This window comes from Monodon monoceros, unplaced genomic scaffold, assembly GCF_005190385.1.
Source record: "Monodon monoceros isolate NGI ecotype Baffin Bay Population unplaced genomic scaffold, NGI_Narwhal_1 Super_Scaffold_21, whole genome shotgun sequence".
Taxonomy (NCBI): Eukaryota; Metazoa; Chordata; class Mammalia; order Artiodactyla; family Monodontidae; genus Monodon; species Monodon monoceros.
The window spans coordinates 100,627,434-100,649,306 of record NW_021703778.1 but is presented as its reverse complement, the minus strand read 5'-3'; the positions used below and the strand labels follow the sequence as shown (position 1 = coordinate 100,649,306).

The 21,873-nt window shown below is 57.6% G+C and overlaps 2 protein-coding genes across 9 annotated transcripts in view; one reads left to right on the top strand and one right to left on the bottom strand.

Moving 5' to 3' along the window:
• ZFHX2 (zinc finger homeobox 2) overlaps positions 1 to 15,493 on the top strand; it is a 28,904-nt gene extending 13,411 nt beyond the window's left edge. Inside the window, exons 1-10 of one of the 5 annotated variants that reach the window (XM_029236912.1) lie at positions 7 to 393; positions 1,832 to 3,927; positions 4,115 to 4,632; positions 5,191 to 5,431; positions 6,788 to 6,862; positions 7,289 to 7,347; positions 8,832 to 9,032; positions 9,424 to 9,550; positions 9,724 to 13,194; positions 13,455 to 15,493. In XM_029236912.1, coding sequence (XP_029092745.1) covers positions 1,881 to 3,927; positions 4,115 to 4,632; positions 5,191 to 5,431; positions 6,788 to 6,862; positions 7,289 to 7,347; positions 8,832 to 9,032; positions 9,424 to 9,550; positions 9,724 to 13,194; positions 13,455 to 14,434 — 7,719 coding nt within the window. In that variant the 5' untranslated portion in view covers positions 7 to 393; positions 1,832 to 1,880 and the 3' untranslated portion in view covers positions 14,435 to 15,493. Of the gene's footprint in view, positions 1 to 6; positions 3,928 to 4,114; positions 4,633 to 5,190; positions 5,432 to 6,787; positions 6,863 to 7,288; positions 7,348 to 8,831; positions 9,033 to 9,423; positions 9,551 to 9,723; positions 13,195 to 13,454 lie in introns of those variants that run through there. The other 4 variants (XM_029236911.1, XM_029236910.1, XM_029236913.1 and 1 more) reach the window with 4 other exon arrangements.
• The window catches only part of NGDN (neuroguidin), a 58,726-nt gene that overhangs the window by 4,355 nt on the left and 32,498 nt on the right, over positions 1 to 21,873 (bottom strand). Inside the window, exons 11-13 of one of the 4 annotated variants that reach the window (XR_003795797.1) lie at positions 21,703 to 21,858; positions 20,443 to 20,650; positions 7,636 to 7,811 (exon numbers count right to left, since the gene is read on the bottom strand). Coding sequence is in view for 2 of the 4 variants with exons in the window: in XM_029236914.1 (XP_029092747.1) it covers positions 7,549 to 7,811; positions 21,703 to 21,858 (419 nt within the window). In the remaining 2 variants the exon portion in view is untranslated. Of the gene's footprint in view, positions 1 to 7,331; positions 7,812 to 18,590; positions 20,651 to 21,702; positions 21,859 to 21,873 lie in introns of those variants that run through there. The other 3 variants (XR_003795798.1, XM_029236914.1, XM_029236915.1) reach the window with 3 other exon arrangements.

Here is a 21,873-nt window from a genome sequence, read left to right as displayed (position 1 = left end):
TCTGTGCCCGCCAGTCCTTTTCTAGTCTCGCCGCCTGGGAGCTGTGTGACAATCGGCTCATTCAGCCTCTCTTTCTCGGGTGCCTCACCCATAAAATAAGGTTGTCGTGAGATTAAATGAGATCACTGATTAACGCAGCTAACACGGTGCCAGGATCGTGCTGTATGTACCTTAATATTATTACTGTTACTTTTTTTAATCCCTGGGGAGGAGGAGGGCTGCGGCTCATCTCACACAAGCCATTGTCTTTCAATTGGCCAGAAGCTCTTCCACCTGTGATGAGAGATGGCTATGGAACGCATCTGAGAGCAGCATGGTGTCTGCAGGCCAGAGGAAAGTCACTGTGGCCTCTCTGGCAAGAGGACCTTGACTTTGGGAAACTGACTCTTCAGGGTATGGAAAATCTGCAGGTCTTTCCCAGAGCTGATTTAGTCAACAGACATGTATGGGTATGTGGCAGGCGTCTTTCTCGGTACCAATGATAGGGCAACCAATAAAGCAGAGTTCCTGCGCTCATGGAACTTAGTTTCTAGAAGGGAGAAATAAGGAAACCAGGAAATATCAGGTAGTGATGAATCTCTGAAGAAAATACCCATCCCACCCCCCGCCGCCGGTTGTGTTAGCTTCTGTAGAGAGGCGAGGCCTGTTGGAAGAGGTGCTGTTCAAGCAGACACCGAATGACAAGGAGCCACTGGGCAGAAGTCTGGGGGAAGAGCACTGCAGGCAGAGTAAACAGCTCGGGCAAGCTGCTAAGGTGGGAATGAACTTGGTGTGTTTGAGGAACCAAGAAGGCCAGTGGGCTGGAGTTAGCCAGCCAGGTGGGGTGGAGGGTATTAAAGATGTGTCAGAAGTAGGCAGGTGCCAGATCCAATAGGCCTTTTTTGTAGATCAGGGAGCAGAGTTTGGATTTTATTTACAGTGCAGTGAGCTCACTGATGGGTTCTCAGCAGAATATCGTATGGTTTACATTTTGAAAGGTAATTATGATGCCTGAAATTTGCTTTAAAACAATACAGGAAAAGGGGAAGTGGGTGAGGATATAGATGAAACAAGATTGGCCATGAGTTAACAGCAAGGTCCTACTGTATAGTACAGGGAACTATACTCAATATCCCGTGATACACCATAATGGAAAAGAATATAAAGAAGAATGTCTCTGTGTGTGTAACTGAGTCACTTTGCTGTAAGCAGAGATTGCCACAAACTGCACTTCAATTAAAGAAAAAAAAAGATTGGCCCTGAGTTTGGAGACTGTTGAAGCTGGGTGATGAGTACAAATGGGTTCCTCATATTGGTTGGTCTATCTTTATGTATGTTTGGCATTTCTCATAATTGAGAATTAAATAAAAGATCATTCTGAGTGGAAGGAGGGGCAGTAGTGGAAGTGGAGGCCAACGTGGAGTCTGTTGCACTCGTTCAGGAAAGCGACAGTAATGGCTTGGGCCAGGGTGGTGCTGACGGAGACGTGGATGAATGGAAGGCTGAGACGCTCGCTTGAGAGACTGCTGTCGAATTGCCTGCCTGTGGGTGAGGGCGAGAGGACACTTTGGGTTTCTAGCCTAAGCAACCAGGTAAATGGTGGTACCAAGTTTTGAGATCGGGAAGATGGGAAGAAACAAGTTCAGGGCAGAAATAAAGAGTTCTGATTCTGGACATGTTCACTTTGAAGTCTGTTAGACGCTAAGGTAATGAAGCTTCAAGCTGGCAAATGGGTGCTTGAATCCGGCGCTCAGGGAGGAGGGTGGGGCCAGAGGATCCGGAGAATCTACTGCCTGACTGGGTGTCTCCGCTGCCACCTCACAGCTCCGCTCTCTCCGTGTCTCCCCCACAGGGTCCTGGCTGTCACGCTGAAATGAACCCCCAGCTCTCCTCCGTCTGCCATGGCCACCCTTAACTCGTCCTCTACCGCTGGCACCACCCCTTCCCCTGGGCACAATGCCCCGTCCCCGCCTCCGGACACCTCCTCCCCCCGCACCCCCTCTGATCCTGTCACCAAAGATCCCCCTGCGGCCCCCTCCGCCTCTGAGAGCATGAGGTCCTCAGAGCCCGGGGGGCAGCCCCTGGAGCCAGGCTGTGGCCTCGTCCCACCAAAGGAGATAGGGGAGCCCCAAGAGGAGCCTGGCCGTGGTGGCTCCCCGCCAAAGGGCCTGGGGGCGGAAGAGGACAAGAAGCAGGGGGAGGGAGGAGGAGGGCTCCCTCCTGTGGACCTGAGCGACCACTTAGTCTTCACGGCTGGCGGTGAGGCCTGCCTAGTGGCCAAGCTGTCCCTGACAGGTGGCAGCGAACTCCCGTTACCAAAGGGCTTCCCCTGGGGTGAGGCAGGCATCAAGGAAGAGCCCAGCCTGCCCCTCCTTGCCCACCCGCCCCCTGTACACCTCACTGCCCTTCACATCCAACATGGCTTTGACCCAATCCAAGGCTTTAGCTCTTCTGACCAAATTCTGTCCCACGATACCTCAGCGCCATCTCCGGCCACCTGTGAGGGAAGGGATGGAGCCTTCTGGAGCTACCAGCTGGCTCCAAACCCACCTGGAGATCCCAAAGATGGCCCCACGGGGAGCAGGGGAGGAGACCCCAAGGCACTCTTCTGGCTCTGCCTCCCGTGCCGCCTGGGTTTCGGCAGGCCCCAGGCCTTTGTGGGTCACACACAGTCTCACGGGGTGAAGCTAACCGCTGCTCAACACCAGGGCCTGCCAGGCAACCCAGCCGTGCTCTGGGAGGGGGACGAGGGCTGCGTGGCCCTCCTGAGCTTCCTGGAACCACAGCTGCCTGCTCACGCCCGTTTAGAAATACCCCTTGACAACAGCAGCACCGTGAACATGGAGGCCCACGTGGCTCAGACTGAGGATGGCCCCGCTGCGGCCGAAGCCCAGGCCCCTGTCCTGCCCGTGGAAGAAGGCATGGCCCTCAGCCCGCCCTCCCCGCTGACAACCCCGGCCGCCTGGAACCCCAGCCCAAGCCAAGCCAAAGAATCGCCGACACTGGCAGGCGAGGCAGGGCCAGGTTGGTTCCCCGAGGAGCAAGAGGAGGATGGAGGGCTCTGCCCCTCGCTCAACCAAAGCTCACCCACCTCCAAGGACGGGGGCGTTCTCCCTGCCCCAGTGGGCTCCCCCGAAGACCCCGGTGACCCGCCCCAGCCCTATCGCCCAGCCGACGACTACACCCCGGCCCCTGCGGCCTTCCAGGGCCTCAGCCTGTCCAGCCACATGGCTCTGCTACACTCGCGCAACTCCTGCAAGACGCTCAAGTGTCCCAAGTGCAATTGGCACTACAAGTACCAGCAGACCCTGGATGTGCACATGCGGGAGAAGCACCCTGAGAGCAACAGTCACTGCAGCTACTGCAGCGCTGGGGGCGCCCACCCCCGCCTCGCCCGGGGGGAGAGCTACAACTGTGGCTACAAGCCCTACCGCTGCGACGTCTGCAACTACTCCACCACCACCAAGGGCAACCTCAGCATCCACATGCAGTCCGACAAGCACCTGGCCAACCTGCAGGGCTTCCAGGCGGGGCCGGTGGGGCAGGGGAGCCCCCAAGAGGCAGCGCTCCCGCCCCCCGCGGGGGACAAGGAGCCCAAGACCAAAGCGTCCTGGCAGTGCAAGGTGTGCAGCTACGAGACCAACATCTCCCGCAATCTGCGCATCCACATGACCTCCGAGAAGCACATGCAGAACGTCCTCATGCTGCACCAGGGGCTGCCGCTGGGGCTGCCGCCAGGGATGGTGGGGCCAGGCCCCCCTCCCCCAGCAGGGGCTGCCCCTGCCACCTCCCCTGACCTCTTCCAGTACTTCGGACCGCAGGCCGTAGGGCAGCCTCAGGCTCCCTTGCCTGGCCCCGGGCTGAGGCCAGACAAGCCCCTGGAAGCCCAGCTGCTTCTCAATGGCTTCCACCACCTCGGAGCACCTGCCCGCAAGTTCCCCACAGCTGGTAAGCTCCCTGGGTGTTCTCTTTTCCCTTCCTCGGGGCCAAACTCGGTTCCCTGCTTTCTCCCCAGGGCCAGCCCCGCCGCTTAAATAACCCCAGCTCCCTCAGCATCCACCCCTCCCATTCCCACACAGCAAGCTGACCCTTCCCTGTTCCTTCCTGGGGCCACTAACCTGTCTCTGTCCCCTAGCCCCCGGCAGCCCCTCCCCGGATGCCCACCTGCCTCAAAGTCAGCTTCTGGGCCCCTTGTCCGACGGGCTGCCTGCCTCGCCGCCCCCAGATGACAGCCCATCCCTGAAGGTGTTCCGATGCCTCGTGTGCCAGGCCTTCAGCACAGACAGCCTGGAGCTGCTGCTCTACCACTGCAGCGTGGGCCGGAGCCTCCCGGAGGCCGAGTGGAAGGAGGTAGCTGGTGACACCCACCGCTGCAAGCTCTGCTGCTATGGCACCCAGCTCAAGGCCAACTTCCAACTCCACCTCAAGACCGACAAACATGCTCAGAAGTACCAGCTGGCGGCCCACCTGAGGGAGGGGGGCGGGGCCATGGGCACCCCCTCCCCAGTGCCCCTGGGAGATGGGGCTCCTTATGGGTCTGTCCCCACCCTGCACCTGCGCTGCAACATCTGTGACTTTGAGTCCAACAGCAAGGAGAAGATGCAGCTGCACGCCCGGGGTGCGGCCCACGAAGAGAACATCCAGATCTATAAGGTGAGAGCGGGGCAGGAAGGGTCTGGGATTTGAAGGGCACAGCACAGAGCCTGAGGGGGAGAGGAGAAGGGGACGGGGCTGGAGCAAGGAGATGCAGAGTGGGAAGGTGATGCGAAAACCCAGGGGGGCGGGATTGGAGAAAAAAGGCCAGGGCACCAGGGGAAAAACTATTTGGAGACAGACATGGAGAAAGACCAAAGGATGGTGGACTCTGACCAAGTGACTCCGGTACTTTATTCAACTTTTCTGGCGTTTGGGACTAGCAGGAGGGTTCTGTGTCTGCTCAGTCCATCTTGTCCCCAGAAGTTCAAGAGGATGGAACCAGATTCCATTCATATACTAGGAGGGAGTCCAGGATTGGTAGTAGGAAGAGGAGGAGACGGTGGAGAAAAGGCAGTCACACTCAGGTGGCCAAAGGAAGGAAGAGGAGAGCCCAAGAGGGAGGAAGGGGTGTCGGGGTGCTGCTGGTCAGGCCCCCCGGGGAGGCAAAGGGGCCCCCGGGACCTGGGGTTGTCCATCTGCCCTTCTGCGCCTGAGCAGCCTCCCTCCCGTTTCCAGTTTCTGCTGGAGATGGAGGGGGCAGCGGCGGGGACGGAGCTGGGGCTGTTCCGCTGCCTGCTGTGCGCCTGGGAGACGCCCTCCCGCCTGGCTGTGCTGCAGCACCTGCGCGCCCCTGCCCACCGCGATGCCCAGGCCCAGCGGCGCCTGCAGCTGCTACAGAGCGGCCCCACAGCCGACGAGGGGCTCTCAGCTCTTCAGAGCATCCTGAGCTTCAGCCATGGGCAGCTCCGGACTCCCGGTGAGGAAGAGGGGACTGGAGAAGAAGAGGTGGGCGGGGAGGGCAGCCAGGGCGGGAGCTGGGGGCCCAGGAGGAAGTGGCACGGGGACGAGAAATGGGTCCGTGCACAGTCCAGAGCAAGCGGAAAGGTGCTGGGAAGGCTGCTGAAACTGGCTTTTAGGAACACTGGGGCAGCCGAGGGAAGTGGGGAACAAGAGGCTGTTGGAGGAGGAGGCAGAGAAGAGCAGGGATTTTGCTGGGTGGAGAGGTAGAGCAGGAAGGGAGGTGAGAAGGAACCACCCAGTGATTCCGAGTGGTGACTGTGTGCTGGCAAAGCTTGGGGTGGGCGGGGGGCGGGGCGTGTGTGGGGTGTGGCAGCAGCTGGTCAGGAAGGAGAGGAAGGGAGAAAAACAAAGAATAGAATCAGCTTTGGGCTGGGCCAGGACTTGTCAGAAGGAGGTGGGAGCTGGGGGCATGGCCCGAAGGCAGCAGGATGGGAAGCCCTTGATGAGCTCCCCAGCCTCTTCCTGTCTCCTAGGAGGTCTTCAGTCCGAAGGCTGGGCTTAGGGTCCCCCTTAGGCAGCTGAGGTTGTACGAGAGAGACTGGGCAGAGCCCGCCAGGCACCATTGACCCAGAGGGTGCAGAAGAGCCTGGAAGGGGCTGTGAGAGCTGGGCACAGGTGTCCGGGCTTTGCAGAGGCCAGCGGTGGGCAAGGGTGAGGGCAGGGGCAGCAGGAACCAGGAACAGGCAGCATTGACTGGTGCTAATTGAATTGCCAATACACTGGCTGGAGTTAAGTGCCGGAGGGGCCCAGATCAATAGCTAACGATCCTGGAGCAGGACTGAATGGAGTTAAGGAACTTTAACACTTTAATTAGGCCGCCACCGAAAATAAATTCCTACACATCTGTCAATTCTTGCTTGAGTGGTAATCTCCTCTCCCAGCTAGACCTGCCGCCTCCTGCTCACTGCAGCTGCTTCCTTTCAACCTCACCTTCCCTCTTCGGCGCCCCTCACTCTACATTTCTGGCCTCCCTTCTTCCAGGATCAGTCAAGACAGGGAGCTGAGTTTGGTCCTGTTTCTATCGCCTGCTGCTGGACCTGTTCCCTCATCTTTAATGACGGGGCTAGACTCGCAGAGATGATTTCTTAGGCTCTACCAGTTCCAACACTGTAATTTCCCCCCTCATCCTCTGTATTTCTTTTTGGCGGCTTTTTGTCCTCTCCTGCCTATTGACTCATCTATCCATCTTCTCCCTTTACTGCCTGGCTGCTTGTCCTGCTTCTTCTGCCCTATGTCCTCCCTCCTCTGCCCTATGTCCTCCCTCCTCTGATGCTTCATCCTTTTAAATTGACTCTCTCTTCATCCTGCACAGGGAAGGCTCCTGTCACCCCCTTAGCTGAGCCACCCACCCCCGAGAAAGATGCCCAGAATAAGACAGAACAATTGGGTGAGTTGCTCATCTGATCCATTTCTTTCTCCATCCCTTGCCCTCCTCACCCCCCAGTCCTAATATTATACATTCTGAGGTGCTCATGGGACCTTGCGGTAATCCAGACACCCAGCAAGGCCTCCTGTGCAGAAGGAGCTAAAGTGATCAAAAGAAAGGGCTCATCAGAGGGAAGGGAGGCGGAGCCACAGAAAGCTGGGTGCTTTTGCCCTCCGGCCATCCTGCTAACCCGGGCTCAGCCCTGCCAAGCTCCACTCCCTGTACTGAGCGCAGTTCTGTGCTTCCCTGCCCTTTCTCCCTTTCCCCAGAGCCCACCCCTACCTTGGAAGCCCTCTGCTACAAATCAGGTCATCTTAAGGGCCGGGGGTCTGTGAAAGGAAGAGGGAGGGGCTGTCAGAGTCTCTTAATCTCTCCTTTCATCTTCAGCTTCTGAAGAGGCAGAGAACAAGACTGGCCCTCCTGGAGACAGTGCCGACCAGACCACGGTCAGAACCGGGGTAACTAGGAAGATCTTGGGGGGGGGGCATCTAATTTTACTGAGATCTGCTCATATCCTAAAGGCTGAACTTCTAATTAGTAGGTCTTTACAGACAAGAGATTTCAGACCAAAGGCAGATCTAATTTTATCATGCTTGTGACTTACGTCACTCCAAATACAACATTTCAGAAATTGCACTTAGGTCCAGTTACCGGATGTGAGCACCGGCTGAGCCGGCCCTGAGGAGTGGAGCACAGAGGGGGACAGAATGAAAAGAGAAAGGCAAAAATGAAACACTAGCTGCTGCCCAGCTCTTTATTCCTGTTGGGAGCAGAAACATGCGAAGTTCATCTCCTACAGAGAACCCCGGGCCTGGGCGGAACTGCCCTGGCACCTCCTTCCTCAGGCTGGAGGAACTGACCCAGATGATCCACGCAGACAGGAAGCTCTGCAAGTCTCCGAGTGGCTGACCTAGGCAGGGCCCAAGAGTAGCTTAGCTCTGTGGCCTGAAAGGGTTCATTCTGAGGGGATTCCCAGCCTTTGGTCTCGAGGTGCCACCCTGTGCCTCCCAGCTCTCCAAACCGGACTGCAATATGCCGTGTGTATTACGACTGCAAACTGCCGCAGTGACGGCTTATGTCCTCAGCTCCCCTGCCTCCTAACTCCTGTTCCAGCTATCTGCTCCCAGGGCTATAGGTGCGTTAAGATGAGTGTCTGAATACCTTTCCTTTATGGCCATCCCCTCCCTGACATGCGGGCCTGGACCAGTGGCACAGGCGACAGGAGAGGAAGTGCAGGCTGACAGAAATGCAGGCTGCAGGTCTGGCAGTCAGGTGACTGAGGCGGAAGTAGGGGGGCCTTCACGCCCCACCCCAGGCTCCCCAGCCCCACCCTCTGGAGGTACGGGCGGGAATGCGCCAACAGTGCCAGGCCAGAATTTTCCAGGGCCACTGGGGGAGCTGTGGTGTTTGTTTACATTAAAAAGGGAAGGGGAGAAAAAGGCAGGCAAAGAAAGTGGGAAGGAGGGAGAAAGAGCCGGCTTCTGAGCAGACAGGTAGGGAGCCTGCTTAGTCCAGGGACCTTGGAGAGGCAGAGTGGCAGGGATTCAGGAGCCTCTGGGTCCAGGAAGTGCCAGAAGCAAGGGGAGCTATTTCACGGAGGAGCACAGGCAGGGTGGGGGCAGGTAAGAAAAGAAAACTAAATCAGAGGAGGTAGGTACAGGGCCGCCCTGTCGGCTGGAGAACGGAGTAGGGCAGCAGAGACAGGGGAAGAGAGAGGCTAGGATGGAGGGAGAGGGCAGGACAGAGAAGGCGGGCCAGCCGGGGCAGCCCAGCCTAGGCCTTTGTCCCCGTCCAAGTGAAGCGAGGGAGGAGCCAGCTTTCAGGACTGGGACTCCTCCTCCAGCAGGGGTAGGACCAGGCTGTGTCCGGGTGAGTGATGGTGAGTCCCACCCCTCCCTGACACCTCCCCCCCACCGCCTGTGTGCCCCAGGTGTTCTGCTGTCCATACTGCAGTTTCCTGAGCCCAGAGTCCGAGCAGGTGAGGGTGCACGTGCTCTCCCAGCACGCAGTGCAGCCCAAGTACCGGTGCCCTCTGTGCCAGGAGCAGCTGGTGGGCCGGCCTGCCCTGCACTTCCACCTCAGCCACCTGCACAACGTGGTGCCCGAGTGCGTTGAGAGGCTGCTGCTCGCGGTGAGTACGGGCTGGGGGGCAAGGCAGGAAGGCAGGCAGAGGCCGCGGTGTCCGGCCAGCTGTGTGTGCCGAGGGGAGCGGCTCTGCGTGGATTTGAAGGTGGAGTTTAGAGCTGGAGGGAACCTCAGAGCCGAAACCTGTCCAGAGCCTCTACTCGCTGGGGAGGAAGCGCCCTTGGGTCCTGAGAGGAGCTGTTCCACAGCAGGCACAGCTGCCGGACAGGACAGGCAGCAGCCCAGGCCCTCCCCTCCGTGGGGAAGGCAGAAGTTAGGTGGGAGGTTTGTCCACAGAGGAGGCTGGAGCTGGGCTGCGCACAGACACAGGTGCAGAGCTGGGGGGTCTGGGGTAGCGGGACGGTGGTGGGAAGTCACTGGGATCTCTTCCATCGCAGGCCACAACTGTAGAGATGACCTTGACGACCAAAGTGCTGCCTGGGCCCACTCTAAGCCCTCTGGGGGACGGCCCAGAGCCCCCCGCTCCCGGGCCAGAGTCTGTGCCCAGCAGAGACCAAGCAGCAGGTAAGGAAGGGAGGGCAGACATCCCAAGGTGGCAGGAAAGGGGACCTGGATTCCTCGGACCAAGAAGGTCTAAAGACAACTGAGGCAAGGATGAGTTGCCCTAGATATTGAGTGGGTGGGGTCTGACTTAGACAAGGTTCCCTTCTCACTGCGCCCCCTTCTCTCTCCCCTAGAAGGCCCTCACCTGACTCCGGAAGCCAGTCCCGATCCTCTTCCTGAGCCTCCCCTGCCCTCAGCCGAGGCCCCAGACAAGCCCATGGGAAGCCCTGACCAGCCCCCTTCTCCAGCCCCGTCTCCAGCCCCTCGGCCCGATGCCCAAGCTGATGAGGTAGCTCCTCCACCCACCACGGCTGAGGAGGAAGAGGGGGCTGGCGGGGAGCCCTGCCTGGCAGAGCCAGCTCCGGCTGACTCTCGCCACCCTCTGACCTATCGGAAGACCACCAACTTTGCCCTGGACAAGTTTCTCGACCCTGCCCGGCCCTACAAGTGCACTGTGTGTAAGGAGTCCTTCACGCAGAAGAACATCCTCCTGGTCCATTATAACTCGGTCTCCCACCTGCACAAGATGAAGAAGGCTGCCATTGACCCCTCCGGGCCTGCCCGCGGGGAAGCCGGGGCCGCGCCCGCCCCCGCCACTGCCACAGACAAGCCCTTTAAGTGCACGGTCTGCCGCGTCTCGTACAACCAGAGCTCCACCCTGGAGATCCACATGCGCTCCGTCCTGCACCAGACTCGCTCGAGGGGAGCCAAGGCGGATGCCAAGGCCGAGGGGCCAGAGCGCGGCCCAGAAGAGCCCAAGGAAAGCGAGACTGAGGGGGAGGTGGGCACTGAGAAGAAGGGCCCTGACCCTGGTGGTTTCGTGTCTGGTGGACTGCCCTTCCTGTCCCCTCCCCCACCTCCCCTGGACCTGCACCGATTCCCAGCCCCACTCTTCGCCCCACCAGTCCTGCCCTCCTTCCCTCTGGTGCCCGAGTCCCTGCTTAAGCTCCAGCAGCAGCAGCTGCTCCTGCCCTTCTACCTCCATGACCTCAAGGTAGGGCCCAAACTGGCACTGGCTGGGCCCGCGCCCCTGCTGTCCCTGCCGGCCGCCACCCCTCCTCCCCCGCCCCCTAAGGCCGAGCTGGCTGAGCGAGAGTGGGAGCGGCCGCCCACGGCAGAAGAGGGGAACGAGACGGCGCCCAGCTCACCCCCCCAGCCAACGGCCAACGAGGCAGCCCGCACTGCAGCCAAAGCCCTTCTAGAAAACTTTGGCTTTGAGCTGGTGATCCAGTACAATGAGGGGAAGCAGGCTGTGCCCCCTCCCCCAACCCCACCCCCACCCGAGGCCCTGGGGGGTGGGGACAAGCTGGCCTGCGGGGCCTGTGGGAAACTCTTCTCCAACATGCTCATCCTCAAGACACACGAGGAGCACGTGCACCGCCGCTTTCTGCCCTTTGAGGCCCTGAGCCGATATGCCGCTCAGTTTCGAAAGAGCTATGATAGCCTCTACCCACCCCCGGCAGGGTCCCCCAAACCTCCCGATGGGCCTCTGGATTCACCTGCTCCCCACCTGGGCCCACCTTTCCTGGTCCCAGAGCCTGAGGCAGGGGGGGCACGCCCCCCTGAGGAGCGAGGCCGGGCAGCAGGACGCTGGCCCCCAGAGGAGGAAGAAAGCTCCAGAGGGAATCTTCCTCCCCTAGTGCCTGCAGGCCGCCGCTTCTCCAGAACCAAGTTCACAGAGTTCCAGACCCAAGCCCTGCAGTCTTTCTTTGAGACCAGCGCCTACCCCAAGGACGGAGAGGTGGAGCGGCTCGCAAGTCTCTTGGGCCTGGCTAGCCGTGTGGTGGTGGTGTGGTTCCAGAACGCCCGCCAGAAGGCTCGCAAAAGCGCCGGCGACGGCGGGCCTGTGCCCAGCGGAGGAGGCACTGGGGGAGCCTCTGGCTGCCGGCGCTGCCGCGCCACCTTCTCCTGTGTGTTTGACTTGGTGCGGCACCTCAAGAAATGCTATGACGACCAGCATCCGGAAGAGGAGGAAGAGGCAGAGAGAGGGGAAGAGGAGGAAGACGCCGAGGAGGAAGACGCAGAGGAGGAACAGGGCCCAGAACCCCCAGCGGGGCCTGAGGGCCCATCACCAGAACCTCCAGACAGGGAAGAGCTGGGCCAAGCAGAGGCCACAAAGCCAGGAGGCAAAGAGCCTGAAGGGAGGGCCCCTCCCTCGCCCTCCCCCGTCCACGCCTGTGACCAGTGCGCCATGTCTTTCCCCAGCCAGGACCTCCTGACCAGTCACCGCCGGCTCCACTTCCTGCCACCTGTGCAGCCCAGCACTGCCCCCCGCCTCCTAGAGCTGCCCTTGCTGGTGTTCGGGGAGCGAAACCCTCCGGTGCCAGGCACTCCACCAGTGCCAGGGCCACCCCTCAAACGGAAGCACGAGGACGGTAGCCTGTCACCCACGGGCAGCGAAGCAGGGGTGGGTGGGGAGGGTGAGCCCCCCAGGGATAAGCGCCTGCGCACCACCATCCTGCCCGAGCAGCTGGAGATCCTGTACCGCTGGTACATGCAGGACTCCAACCCGACACGCAAGATGCTCGACTGCATCTCCGAGGAGGTGGGGCTCAAGAAGCGAGTGGTGCAGGTCTGGTTCCAGAACACCAGGGCCCGGGAGAGGAAGGGCCAGTTCCGAAGCACCCCCGGGGCAGTGCCCAGTCCGGCAGTCAAGGTCCCCATCACACCCAGCCCCGCACCCTTCCCCAAGTTCAACCACTTGCTGGGCAAGGTGGATGATGGGGCTGGGAGGGAGGCCCCAAAGAGGGAAACACCCGCTTTTCCCTACCCCACGGTCACCCCTGCTGCTGGTCCTCTGCCTTTCCTGCCACCTGGGAAAGAGGGCCCCACTCTGACACCAGAGCCACCTCTACCTCTCCCACCGCCCCCTCCACCCAGTGAGGATGAGGGCCCAGAGGAACCGTCTAAAGCTTCTCCAGACAGTGAGGCTTGCAGTCCATCTGCAGGGGATTTAAGTGATTCGTCAGCTTCCAGCCTGGCTGAACCAGAGTCCCCTGGGGCTGGAGGGACCAGTGGGGGCCCAGGAGGTGGGGCTGGGGTCCCAGACGGTATGGGACAGCGGCGCTACAGGACCCAGATGAGCAGTCTGCAGCTAAAGATCATGAAAGCCTGCTATGAAGCCTACCGTACCCCTACCATGCAGGAGTGCGAGGTGCTGGGGGAGGAGATTGGGCTGCCCAAGAGAGTCATCCAGGTCTGGTTCCAGAATGCTCGTGCCAAGGAGAAGAAGGCCAAGCTGCAGGGGGCAGCAGTCGGTGGGGCTGGGGGCAGCAGTGAGGGCCCCTTGGGAGCCCAGCGCACCGACTGCCCCTACTGTGATGTCAAGTATGACTTCTATGTCTCCTGCCGAGGCCACCTCTTTTCCCGCCAGCACCTGGCCAAGCTCAAGGAGGCAGTCCGAGCCCAGCTGAAGAGTGAAAGCAAGTGCTACGACTTGGCCCCAGCACCCGAGGCACCCCCCGCTCCCAAGGCTCCACCTGCCACCACACCTGCCTCTGTGCCCCTCGGGGCTGCCCCGGCTCTGCCTCGCCTGGCCCCGGTCCTCTTGTCCGGCCCAGCTCTGGCCCAGCCCCCGCTGGGCAGCTTAGCTCCTTTCAGCACAGGTGAGTGAGAGGTTGGGAGAAGCTGGACTTCAGAGGGCATCTCCCTCTAATGAGGTGCCCTTCCTTTTCCTTCTTGACTCCTCCCATCTCCAGTCTCCTCCCTGGCCTCCCTGTGTTTCCAGCTGGTGGGGTAGAGAAGGGAGGAGAGGGAGCATGGAGGCCAGGCGGTGGGGACGCATGAGTACGTGGCTGGAGGTGGCCTCCAGCAGGAAGGATGGCAGCGCCAGGAGGTGGCTAATCGGCACTCTTCATCTTCCTAGGCCCTGCAGCCTCCTCAGGCCTCCTTGGCCTCGCCACTTCGGTCCTGCCTGCTACCACAGTGGTCCAGACTGCTGGCCCAGGCTGCCCCTTACCTCAGAGACCTATGCCCGACCACACCAACACCTCCACAGTAGGCACCACTGACCCTGCCCCAGGCCCGCCTACTGAACCCTCTGGGGACAAGGTCTCCGGTGAGCGAAAGCCAGCTGCAGCCCCCGCCAACTCCTCTACCGATGCCCTCAAGAACCTCAAAGCATTGAAGGCCACTGTCCCAGCCCTGTTGGGGGGCCAGTTCCTGCCCTTCCCGTTGCCCTCTGCAGGGGGGGCCACGCCGCCAGCTGTCTTTGGCCCCCAGTTACAGGGGGCCTACTTCCAACAGCTCTATGGCATGAAGAAGGGACTGTTTCCCATGAACCCCGTGATACCTCAGACCCTCATCGGACTGCTCCCCAACGCCCTCCTCCAGCCACCGCCCCAGGCCCCCGAGCCCGTAGCCACAGCGCCTCCGAAGCCGCCTGAACTGCCCGCTCCGGGGGAGGGGGAGGCCGGGGAGGCCGATGAGCTGCTGACAGGCAGCACGGGCATCTCCACCGTGGACGTGACCCACCGCTACCTTTGCTGCCAGTGCAAGATGGCATTTGACGGGGAGGCCCTGGCCACTGCTCACCAGAGATCCTTCTGCTTCTTTGGGCGGGGCTCTGGGGGTTCCATGCCCCCCCCACTGCGGGTGCCCATCTGCACCTACCACTGCCTGGCATGTGAGGTGCTGCTGAGTGGGCGAGAAGCCCTGGCCTCGCACCTGCGCTCCTCGGCCCACAGGCGCAAGGCGGCCCCGCCCCCAGGGGGCCCACCTGGCGCCGCCACCAACGCCGCCACTGCCGCCACGGCTGCTGTGGCTTTTGCCAAAGAGGAAGCAAGATTACCTCACACGGACTCCAACCCAAAAACTACTACTACCTCTACGCTTCTAGCTTTATAAACAGATAAACCAAGACACGGGGGCAGGGAGGGCCTCGGGGCTCCTCTTACTCCAAGGGGTGTCTGGTGGGAGCTCAAATCCCTAACCCTACCCTTGGCCCTGCCCACCCCCCTGGGAATCTCTCAGTTCCCACCCTCAGTGGGCTTCACACACCCCACCTCCAGCAGAGTCCTGCCTCCTCCTCCACCCCCAGACACACCGATCCTTCACAAATCCTTGCCCCTTGGTCTTCACGGCCAGCACATCCATCTTGCCATCTCGATTATTCATTCACATCCACCCTGCCCACCAGACACAGAATCTATCCCTGGTTTCATCTTCCTACAGCCTCTTTCCTACTGAATTCCCAGTCACCCTTCCAACTCCTATAAACACACAAATATGTTATCCCATGCTGTTCCACTGACTGAGAAAACACCAAAAAAAAAAAAAAAAGAAGAAGAAGAAGAAAAGAAAACCCAAGACAAGGAAGGGGGAAGGAAAATAAACTTTGCCACTCCCCCTTCTCCTTCCTACCCACCTCGTCTAGAGCGCCATACCGCTCACAAACTCCTTCCAAATACTCAGTTGGCTCCCAAGGTTGGAGCCTGGGATGGGCAGGGAGCCCACGAAACTCTAACCAAACTGGAGGTCAGCGGGGAGAAGTGCTCCCAGCTCACTCTCCTCACACCCCTCCCTCCTCACCTGACAGGGGAGCCCCTGTGGCCTGAACTCTAGGGGAAGCCGCGGCCAGGAACCCCTCTGCCAGCCCCGACCCTGCACCCTGGAAACTGCAGTAACTTATTCTCAAAGGCTTTAAACACAGAGATCCTCTCAGCAGCTGTCGGTCGGCCTGCCCCTTGTCCCAGCCCTGCCACGTGGCGGTCCAGCCTCCAGGACCGGCGCTGCCCACCAACGGCAAATCCAAAGTTCTTTAAAGAAAAACTGAAACACACAACCAAAAAAAAAAAACAAAAAAAGCCACGAGTGCGAGAGAGAGCGCGCACACACGTGCGGGAGAGAGAGATGGAGAGACCAGAGGAATGAACTAATGAAAAACAAACTTGGAAAAAAAAAAAAGAAAAAAGCCTGAAAACTCTCTCATCGAACAAGTGGTTTTTTTCCTGTTTGTGTCACTCCCCACCCCACCCCATTTTAAGGGTTCAAGCGTCTTTGAACCACCTTGTCTCTGGAAGATCAAATGGCTTTAAGTCCTTGCTTGGGTTCAGTGGTCCACAAGACTAACGGGAGTGCAGCCCTGCCCTGGCTGTACCCGGCCTCAGAAGCAGGAGCTGGTAATGGGGAGAAGAGCCTGGAGGCTGGGGAGAGAACCCCATCCTTGCCCCCTGAATTGAGTATTTATCAGGACAGGTAACAAACATCCCCTCATTCTCAGCTGTGAGTTACAAAAGTCAGCGTCACTGAAAGTAGCTTGGCTGTCTCAGGAGGAAAGGGGTGGACTAGGCCGGGCAGTCTGGTTTCTGAATCTTGGGTATGCTTCCCTTTCATGTAGCTGTCACCGTCTCCTCCCATTCACTTCTTTCACAAACCTCTCCTCCCATTCCCTTCCTGGTGCCCCCTTCAGATTTCTGGCACTTCTTGAACCTTTTTGCCTTTGTGGGGACCCTTATTCCCTGTCTGTGTTCTTCGCACACCACCCCACCCTCTCCCCCTGCTTCCTCCGGCCTGGCCCATCTCCTCCGGGAAGGAGCAGCTGCTGCCGGAGGTACCCCCGCAACACACACACACAAAGGAGTCAGGGCCTCCCTATGAAGCTCATGGGGTCTCGAGCTGATGACCCAAGCACAAGGTGAACCTTTGATGGAGTGAGATCACCAAGGGAACCAACAGATGAGGAATGCGCTAGAAGAGGGTTCCCCGCCTCTAACCTCGTTGTCTCTGTAAGCATCAAGTAACTGTGGCAACTCCAAAGCCCAGCCACAGTGGCACTGGGTGGAGATGCAGGTGTTTTAGCAAAGAAAAGCCTGCAAACATTTCCCAGTCCTCCAGGTAGTCTCTCCTACGACCCTTGCCCCTAAGACCTCCCCTTTCTAGGTAATCTCCTTCCAAACTCTCCCTGCAGGCTGCTTCTACTACCAGTATCCATTTCATACACGCACACACACAAATTCAGCCAGCCCTGGGATTTAGGTTTCCTGGCCTGTCACTCTGTTCCTTGAACATGTTAATACTGAAGCAGTGGCTTATGTGCAGAAAAGATAGGAGGAGAGAAAAGGGGAGGGAAAACTTAGCTCAGCTCCTAGTCTCCATATGCTCTGTGAATCTCACTTCTGGTCCCATTCATTTCTAAAATGAAAAGCTCCTAACCTAGCACATCAGGGGTGGGGTGGATTAGTTATTCTGATGATGCCAAAAATACCAGTTACAAATGCAAGCAAGAAGAGTGAAACTGCCCAACCATGGGCTTGCTGTTGCTGCTCCCACCCTTCCCCCACCTCAGCATCTCTCGTGCACCCCTCCCTCCCTCCCTTTCTATCCTTTTCTCTCTCCTGTTGAGATTCTGTGTATAAAACTATTTTCTTAGCAGCATGTGTATGAGGAAAGAAGCTTTTTCACTCTGTGCTTTCTGGGAATGCGATATGTGTATAAAAGTTGAAAACAAACAAAGAAAAATGAGAAAAAAAAACAGGAGAAAAAGAGGGAACGTTTTAAAGAAAACCTTGGCAAACACCTTGCGTGGGATGATTAGAGGTGTGGTTTCATGCATTTTAGGGATTTACAGCCAGGATAGGTTGGCTTTAGTTTGAACTATGAATATCTTCACCAGGAGTTAATAATCTCTTACACCCAGATTCCCTGGCGTGGAGAATCCCATGTACATTCACAGTCGTGGACTAGAGCTGACTGAGTAGCTGTCCTTACCAGGAACCCTATAACCCGGGGGACAGAAAAGCCTGGCCAACTGCTGACCTAGGTCAGTCAACGTGCTTCTGGAGGGTGCGCCATTCCATGTTCCCAGAGGCCGGAGCATTCCTCCCTGACCCCTTCCTGAGCCCACAGTCAGCAGCAGCACTCCTGCACTGGAGATTCAGTGAGTGGGTGGCTCCTGTGGACAGAGGCTGAGTTGGCACAGCCCCGCGCAGAATGCTAGAGGTGAATGCCAAGTTGCCCAGGTTAAAATGTGTTGCTTCTGTGGAGCAGTAAACCAACTCGAGTGCGTGGCACATCCATACCTATCTTGTGGTACCCTCCCCTCCCCACCAGCTCTAAAGTGAGCCTGAATCAAGGGCTCATAAGACTGGTCTTCCATGGCTCGGGGCAAAGGCTTAGGGTTTCTGACATACCCAGGTCCTAAAGCATCCAAATTCTGGTCCACCCTACTCACTGTCAGGGTCAGTACCAGGAGGAGGAGGTGGAAATGATCTTGGCTATCTTTGCTCTAAACCAGAGCCTGTATGGGGATGGCTTAAGGTACCCAGTTCTCAACTAGGAACAAAAATCAAAGTCTATGGAAGAAAATTAGAAAATCTGAAGCCGTAGTGGCCAAATGGGGCAGAGTCTGCAATAGGACCACAAAAAGAGACCTGTTCTTCCCCCCGACCCTCTAGCCCCTGGAGTAGACACATTCGCTCCTCTAATCATTCATCCCCGTATAGATACTCACATCTGAAATACAGAGCTCTGTGTATACGCCTGCACCAACGAAGCAAGCAAGCACACCATCAGAAACAGCAGCAGAACCATGTATAGACAGAGCTATGCGGATACACACAAATGCCAGAAAGAACGGGCCCCACGGGCATATAGGCACAAGGGCCGTGCCCCAGCGTCATCAACTACACTCCCGTTAAGTAAAAACACCCTCCAGTACGTAGTAATCTTCTTCACACAACAGGAAGTAGGAAAAGCTTATAAACAGAGAAATGTAACCAGTGTCAAGAAGGGTGACCAAATGTTGACCATTAATCCATGGGAAAGGACCTTAAATTCCTCTGGTGTGGAGACACCATGTACATTCACAGTCGTGGACTGGAGCTGACTGAGTAGCTGTCCTTACCAGGAACCCTGTAATCTGGGGGACAGAAGAGCCTGGCTAGGAAGGGGAGGGAGGTAGAAGAGAAACCAGGAAGAAACTCTGAGGAAAACTTATATGAAACACAGGGATAAACTGTGCTGGGACCCTGTGTTACATGAAGGGCCAGGTATTGGGGAGCAACTAATGAGAAACCTGTAAGCCCTGAGGATGTCATTCTCAGTGAATTGAGTAAGGAAGAAATGTCCCAATTCCAACGAAGTTCTGGCTACAATAAGAAAGGCTATAGGCCCATCCTCAGGGGTTTACAGCATTACAGCGTGGATACAATTGTGAAAAGATGAGATGAAAAAAAAGCCAGAGAGGATGTTCGTAGAAGACCTAGGCCAGGACTCGTTAAATCTGGGGAAAGACGGGAAGTGATCGATCCCCAGGGAAAGCCTCCCGGGGAAAGACAAACTCCCAGAAGAACATAAAATTGAGTGAGGACCCACCCCAACATTCTCCTTCATACAGAGAATCCCCACAGCCTTCAGACAAAGGAGAGACAAGGGGTCAATGGCATTATTCCCTGCCAGTAGTCTGAGCCTCATGTTTCTTGCAGCTCCCAGTCATGGAGAGGAGAGGTGTCTGGCTAGAGGCTAGTGGGGAAGCAGGTTGATTACAGGTGGACCAGAAAGACAGTGAGGGGGGAAAGGTGACCAGGATGGACTCATACTCCTCCCCAGCCATACACACACTCTTAAACAAACAGTGGCTAAAAGACTGGAACAAGTCATCAGCAGAAGCTCAGCACTGCCCCACATCCACAGTCCCTCCCTGATATCCCAACCTGCAGCATGTCTTCTCAACTGGCCTGGCCTCCGCTGTGCTCGCTCCTGGAGAGCCCCGCCCAGTGCTCAAACAGCAGCACCGGCAGCAACTCACAGGCCGGGCCCTGGACTCTGCCGACCCCTGCTTCCACTCCCCGGGACCCTGACCTGCCTCCAGAGAGAAGTGTAACTAGGACCCATCCCGTACCGAGCCACAGAATCCACACCCATCTGACCGGACCGCAGAGAGCAATCTCCCGACAATGCTCCTAACCTAGGGGTTCTCAGTGGTCTGGTTTCAGAAACAGGGCAGCCATCCATTAGAACCTGGAGGCCGAAAGTGTCCTGTAAGGGATTCTTCTGTGATAACTCCTGCCAGTGAGAAGCATAGTTCTAACAAGTTAAATCTGCCTGCTTTGACCTCACAATCTCTCCTTTTCCTCCTGCTGCCCCCACCTAAAAACACACATCTCCACACCCCCCAACACATATATCCCATGCATGACCACATAAAGACATGAATATGGTTGGGGAGGATGAAGAAAGATGTAAAAGGCGTGGGAAATCCAGACCTGATTAACTGTCCTACAAGGTGACTGCCATCTCTTAGAACAGTGTTTCTCGATGTTTTGCCCACCTGCATCAATGGTCACCTGAGAACTTGTTCAAAATGCACATTCCTGGACCACACCTCAGACCGACTGAATCAGAAACTCTTGAAGTGATTCAGTGCTTTCTGGAGTCTGAGAAGCACTTATTTAGACTGCTCAGCCCTGTCTACACCTGCGACCTGCCCCCAACTCTCCAGCACCCAAGGCCTAACCCTGCTACGGCTGGGGCTGCCACAGGGGACTAGCTTCACCCCCAGATTATCCTCATTACCCTGACATTTGGAAATCTGACTATGTCTTCTGCTTATGGTGCCTATTCTTCAACAGGAGAAGAGTTACAAGCATCACCCTTGACTGAGTGCCTCCCTGTTTCCTCCTCTGCTGTGGAAACCACCCTGCTTCTTCTGAAGCTGCATCCACTTCCAGAGGTGCTGAACGAAGAGAGACCCCAGGCCGGGCAGTGGCATTACTCCCCTCTGAGCAGGTCCTACCCCCATCTGAGCTGCCCAGCCTCCCCTGACATCACCCAGAGCCACCAATTCTTCTACCCGAATATCTTCCTAGTCACTGACTCACAGCCTCTGGCCACCCAGAAAGCAAGGAAAGCCCAACCTGCTAGGAGTTCTTCCACATGGAGGCCCAAGGTCCAGTTTAGCAGGACTGCTGATGGCACTGCGTCTGGAGGTGTAGGGCTGGTCTGTGTCACCACAGATGCTGGGGTTCCGCTCCTCGGGGCCTTCCTCTCTACCAGGGAGGGCTCATTGCTGATCCGTGGTCTCTCTTCCAGAGGTGGATTTCAAAGACAGGGAAATCTGTCCACCTTGAATTGGGAAGCCACAGAGAAATTCCTAAACACAAAACCTCCTTGAGTGGTCTTTCTGGAAGGACAAGTCCAAGTTGCCTTTGTCTTCCTAACACCTGCCCACCTCTCTAGGCCTAGAGCACATCTCCACCTTTCTAGGACTGTTATTGAATATGGGCCTTTTCACAAGGGAGAAAGAACCAGTTCAACGCAACCACAGCTCAGCCAATCACAAGGCACAGGGAAGAACGAAATACACACAGGCACCAACTACCCCACTACCCAGCAGCAAGGCCTGAGGGGCTCTCCTTCTTCCTACTCTTTCCCTTCCAATCTCTTCTGGCACCATCTTTGTGGCAGCATAGCTGGCTGGCCTCTCTGTAGGATCTCATTTTGCCCTCTTAGGATTTTTTTTTTTTTCTGTCCTTGCTCCCCAGAGAGGAATAGAGTCCACCAGCCTGGAGCCTTGGGCGTGACTCTTAAACGTGCCCTTGTCCCTCTGTGCTCCAGCTTCCCTTGGAATTCTGCTCAAACACAGAGTGGCACCATCTAAATCCCTTTCTTGGGCGTGGCGGGGGGTAGGAGGAGGGAGGTGGTGTCTGGTTGGAAGGAAGGCGGACTTGGGGTTGGCTGGAGAGCAAGGCAGCCCCTCTATTGAGGGTGTCCTCGGCTCCTCCCCAGCAGGGCTCCACCCGGCGCGTGGCATGCCTGTGTGCGCCACTCTCACTGCCACCAAGTGGCGGTCATGAGCATGTTTGGTGGCTTTGGGTTTGCCGCAGTGCCAGGATCTGAGACGGCGTTCACGTGCCAGTGCAGTGCTGCCAAGCGGGGCGGCATCTAGTTGGTTGGGTGCCAAGCGGCATGAGCCAGGTGGTGATAGAGATGAAAGAGGGCTGGGATAGAGGGAGGGGGAGGGGAGAAGGGCACCAGGGAGAAAACCAGACACTTCACTTGTTAGAGTGGAGAGTCCAAATGGGATCCGCAGAAAGGTGCCCTTCCCAGTCTAGATCCCAGCTCACAAGCAAGCCCTTCCCTCCCCCACAGACGCCCACAGAGTAACATATACAGACCAGGCAAGGGGATCTGGCCATCTTTAGCAGGAAACTGGCTGGGGGCCAGGCAGGACTGCCAGCCTCTCCATCCTCCTTCCTTGGGGTCTTGGCAATGGCGTGTTTCCTCCTTTGTGTCCTCACGCCTCTCTCCGTCTGTCGCTCCACTCCCCACACCTAAGAGGGAATGGG